The 5,504-nt window shown below is 30.8% G+C and overlaps 1 protein-coding gene across 1 annotated transcript in view; it reads left to right on the forward strand.

The window, feature by feature from the left end:
* Nucleotides 1-4,156: 4,156 nt before the first annotated feature.
* The window catches only part of LOTGIDRAFT_175434 (hypothetical protein), a gene marked incomplete at both ends in the record, with an annotated part of 5,572 nt that continues 4,224 nt past the window's right edge, over nucleotides 4,157-5,504 (forward strand). Inside the window, 4 exons of the mRNA XM_009056650.1 lie at nucleotides 4,157-4,191; nucleotides 4,221-4,337; nucleotides 4,367-4,435; nucleotides 4,465-4,533. Of these exons, the coding sequence (XP_009054898.1) occupies nucleotides 4,157-4,191; nucleotides 4,221-4,337; nucleotides 4,367-4,435; nucleotides 4,465-4,533 (290 nt within the window). The remainder of the gene's footprint in view (nucleotides 4,192-4,220; nucleotides 4,338-4,366; nucleotides 4,436-4,464; nucleotides 4,534-5,504) is intronic.

The raw sequence follows: 5,504 nt of genomic DNA on the forward strand, positions 1-5,504 counted from the left end.
TGAAAACTGTTAGAGTCAGTGATATTGAATTTAAAATCTTATATAAAAACTGTTAGAGTGAGTGATATTGAATTTAAAATCTTATATAAAAACTGTTAGAGTGAGTGATATTGAATTTAAAATCTTATATAAAAACTGTTAGAGTGAGTGATATTGAATTTAAAATCTTATATAAAAACTGTTAGAGTGAGTGATATTGAATTTAAAATCTTATATAAAAACTGTTAGAGTGAGTGATATTGAATTTAAAATCTTATATAAAAACTGTTAGAGTCAGTGATATTGTAAACTTGGAAATAAAAAAACATTTACTAAGGTTATGTATTAGTATTATTGGTAGTTGTCCTTGAAAAATTTCCCTCATTGTACACTGCTTGTTCAGTTTATCTTTATATGAATAATATAAAACTCAGTAATAAAGGTAATAAACAAGTTGACATTATAAAACTAGCTACAAATTGACAGGGTTTGAAATGAGAACTTTAAAACTAAATTTAATTTGTTTTTAACAGTTAATTCTTCACTATAACTTATACAATTTAAATTTTATATTAAATCAAGAGAGATAACTCATGGTTTATTTTGACATTTTATGAACCTTGATGTTTTACAGTCTTCACTTAATTTCATTGTTAAAATTTAGAACTGGAATAATTTTTTAATGTAGTTAATTTCATTGTTTAAAATTTACAACTAGAATGATTTTTTTTTATGCCTGTAAAATTTTCAACTAAATAAAGTGAATTTTTTTTAATGTCCTTATTTTTATTGTTAAAATTTCAAAACAGGAAAGATCTTTATAAACCTAGTGAATTGACAGTTTTAAACATGTATTGTATTATTGAGTAAAGAAATAGGTCTGGTATCTGTCAGAATATTGTTACTGTTGACAGTTTAATATTAATATTAACAATAGAAGTTTATAGATACCAGTATACCCCCTACCTTCACTATCTATTACTTTATATTGTTCACTTCGTTAAATCTCTTCTCTAGCATCTACAGTGTTAAATCTCTTCTCTAGCCTCTAGTTGATATCTAAAGACCTGCGTTGCCTTGCAGTGTACAATGAGTTAACCATTTGGAATTCCAATAATGTTTTTGGCTGTTTTTCTATTATCTAGAAACTGTTAATGAAAGGTTTAATAAACCACTATCTATGTTATTATGAGTTAACCCCAAGGATTCTTCAACAAATAACTGTATCATTTATAAACCTAATATTGTCCAGGCTAATCAAACAGACCCTAGGGAGTCTCAAAGGGTTAATGTTAAACTGAACTGTATTGTGTTTAAAGGAAAAGTCAAACAGACCCTAGGCTTCGTGCCCTGTATTTAACAGCCCCCAAAGGGTTAATGTTAACAGCCTCGTTTTAAACCCAATATTGTCCCTAATCTATGAGACCCCTTACAGTAAAACCCTGTATCATGTATAATGATATTGGATTAACCCTAACAGTGCCATGTATTATATTAAATATAATGTTTATATTAACCCTGGTAGAGAACAGATGTTTAACAGTTGGTTATCAGCAATCTTCTTTCTACCTAATTCAACTCCCTAATTTTAACTTCAGATGGGATGGAGGTTCTTTCTTTGGGCCATATTCTCAACTACAGACATCACTCTACCCCACTCTACAGACATCACTCTACCCCACCCTACAGACATCACTCTATCCCTCACTACAGACATCACTCTATCCCGCCCTACAGACATCACTCTACCCCACCCTACAGACATCACTCTACCCCACCTTACAGACATCACTCTACCCCACTCTACAGACATCACTCTACCCCACCCTACAGACATCACTCTACAGACATCACCCTACAGACATCACTCTACCCTACCCTACAGACATCACTCTACCCCACCCTACAGACATCACTCTACAGACATCACCCTACAGACATCACTCTACCCCGCCCTACAGACATCACTCTACCCCACCCTACAGACATCACTCTACAGACATCACCCTACAGACATCACTCTACCCCACCCTACAGACATCACTCTACCCCACCCTACAGACATCACTCTACCCCACTCTACAGACATCACTCTACCCCACTCTACAGACACCACCGTACAGACATCACCCCTCAGGCATCACTCTACCCCGCCCTACAAACATCACTCTACCCCACTCTACAGACATCACTCTACCCCACTCTACAGACACCACCGTACCGACATCACTCTACAGACATCACTCTACAGACATCACCCTACAGACATCACTCTACAGACATCACCCTACAGACATCACTCTACAGACATCACTCTATACCTCTCCGCCTGTATTCTTACAGAATTGTGAGGAATAATAATCAAGGCTAGTACATGTGTTTTGAGTAGATATTATTTATTTGTATTATTTACTTACTGAAAGTCATAGCTAGACACTTTCCACCAGTATTAAGTCATAGCTAGACACTTTCCACCAGTATTAAGTCATAGCTAGACACTTTCCACCAGTATTAAGTCATAGCTAGACACTTTCCACCAGTATTAAGTTATAGCTAGACACTTTCCACCAGTATTAAGAGATGATTTTCTCTGAATTTATCTAGTCTTTAATAAACAATGAAATAGAACCAGAAACTAAAAGAAATTTTAACTCTATTTTTATATTTGAGACTTTCTAGTGAAGATTGACTCATGTTATTATGACAAGTATAATTTGTCTTCTGTCCCCTGGGTCTGAGAGTTGATACCCTGGCCCTGAAGTTTCTATCAATCTTACACACTCCCCCTGTCAGTCTGACACTATTGTTAATACAGAATATCATATTCTACTGTATAAATTATCAAGTCTGGTTATAGTCAGACACCCCTCAACTTTCTATTCAACTCTTCCACACATGCATACTTTCTATTAATATGAAACTGTATATGTATGATTGGAAGAGTTCAATTGTAAAAGTAGGGTTGATTTTTTATGCCTGTCAAGTTAAATTCCACATTACATAGGAGTCCACTACTATACATTTATTTCTTCCAACTTTGCCGTACTATGGAAGAGATTTTGATTAATAGAATTGTCTAGCTTGTATGGAGGTGTATTTATTTCATTTTTTTATCCAACTGTTACATCAATTATCAATAAATTTTAACTTTTTATTTTATTTTAGAAATTATCAGGAAAAGTCTTTTATAAAGTCAAATTTTTAACATTTTTCAACTTTTGATTTATTTAACTTTGTAACTATCAGGTTGAAAAATAACATTTGTTTAAAAAGTAAGTTGTAAACTAGAAATAACTTTGTGTTATCTTTTTTACAATCAGTTACCGGTACAGTATTTATATTCTAGGAAATTTAAAATATTAAAGATTTACTGATAAATAGTTTAATACATGATTTTAAACTTATTAATAATTGAAATATGTATAAAAGACAATGAAAAATGGTAAGTTTTAGATGTAATGCCCTGCTACAGTTAGTAATATACAGTAATGAATTGATGAATATGCAAATGAACATAAAAATGATATTATTACACTTAAATTTGAATTAATGAATGAATTAATGAATGAATTAATGAATGAATATGATTTGATTCAATGACTTTATGGATGAATGGTTGAATAAATGCACAAATGAATGAATGAATTGATATTCTAGAAGCAGAGCTCAGGTATACTTGTGATTGAATAGAAAGAATGAAAGAGGGGTGAATGAATGAATGAATTAATATTCTAGAAGCAGAGCTCAGGTATACTTGTGATTGAATAGAAAGAATGAAAGAGGGGTGAATGAATGAATGAATTAATATTCTAGAAGCAGAGCTCAGGTATACTTGTGATTGAATAGAAAGAATGAAAGAGGGGTGAATGAATGAATGAATTAATATTCTAGAAGCAGAGCTCAGGTATACTTGTGATTGAATAGAAAGAATGAAAGAGGGGTGAATGAATGAATGAATTAATATTCTAGAAGCAGAGCTCAGGTATACTTGTGATTGAATAGAAAGAATGAAAGAGGGGTGAATGAATGAATGAATTGATATTCTAGAAGCAGAGCTCAGGTATACTTGTGATTGAATAGAAAGAATGAAAGAGGGGTGAATGAATGAATGAATGAAAACTTATGTTTACCAATGTAAAAAAAAAGGGAAGAAAGAGATGAGTGAATGAATGAATGAATGAATATTAGTATAAAGTTACCAGTAGAAGAAAGGTAATGAGAGATATAAATTATATTTAAAGAAAGTTAGCTATGAAGAAAGGTAATGAGAGATATAAATTATATTTAAAGAATGTAACTATGAAGAAAGGTAATGAGAGATATAAATTATATTTAAAGAAAGTTAACTATGAAGAAAGGTAGTGAGAGATATAAATTATATTTAAAGAAAGTTAACTATGAAGAAAGGTAATGAGAGATATAAATTATATTTAAAGAAAGTTAGCTATGAAGAAAGGTAATGAGAGATATAAATTATATTTAAAGAAAGTTAACTATGAAGAAAGGTAGTGAGATATATAAATTATATTTAAAGAATGTAAGCTATGAAGAAAGGTAATGAGAGATATAAATTATATTTAAAGAAAGTTAACTATGAAGAAAGGTAGTGAGAGATATAAATTATATTTAAAGAAAGTTTATATTATTATCACAGTGGCAAACTTCTTATAGAAATATTTTATTAAAAACATTAATCATATGATTCAGTGAGTTTTTAAAAAACTAAATAAAAAAACCCACTTTGTATAAAATAGATAATTGATGTTATTTCAGTTTAAAATTGAACATTGAATAAATATATTTTTGAAGATTTTGAATAAAAGATAAAATATTATAATTGTAAAATATAATTTAAGTATTTATATTATCAAGTGAAGAAGTTTGTTTTTAAAAATGACATCTAGTCCATCTTATCTCTTAGAAAGAAATTTGATTGGCTAGACTTTTAAAATATTCAAATTATGGAGTGAATAAGTTTGTTTAAAGGGATAGGTGCATCATTTTGGGGGTTGATTTGAGTCTTGAATATATGTAAACAGTCTTCAGAAGTAAATCACATAATTCCTTTAAAAATACTTCAAATTAGGAAAAGTTAGAAGATAAGAACCTAGGATATCCTAGAAACAGTGTTAGAAGATAAGAACCTAGGATATCCTAGAAACAGTGTTAGAAGATAAGAACCTGGGATATCCTAGAAACAATGTTAGAAGATAAGAACCTAGGATATCCTAGAAACAGTGTTAGAAGATAAGAACCTAGGATATCCTAGAAACAATGTTAGAAGATAAGAACCTAGGATATCCTAGAAACAATGTTAGAAGATAAGAACTTAGGATATCCTACAAACAGTGTTAGAAGATAAGAACCTAGGATATCCTAGAAACAGTGTTAGAAGATAAGAACCTAGGATATCCTAGAAACAATGTTAGAAGATAAGAACCTAGGATATCCTAGAAACAGTGTTAGAAGATAAGAACCTAGGATATCCTAGAAACAGTGTTAGAAGATAAGAACCTAGGATATCC

Source organism: Lottia gigantea (genome assembly GCF_000327385.1).
Source record: "Lottia gigantea unplaced genomic scaffold LOTGIsca_281, whole genome shotgun sequence".
Taxonomy (NCBI): domain Eukaryota; kingdom Metazoa; phylum Mollusca; class Gastropoda; family Lottiidae; genus Lottia; species Lottia gigantea.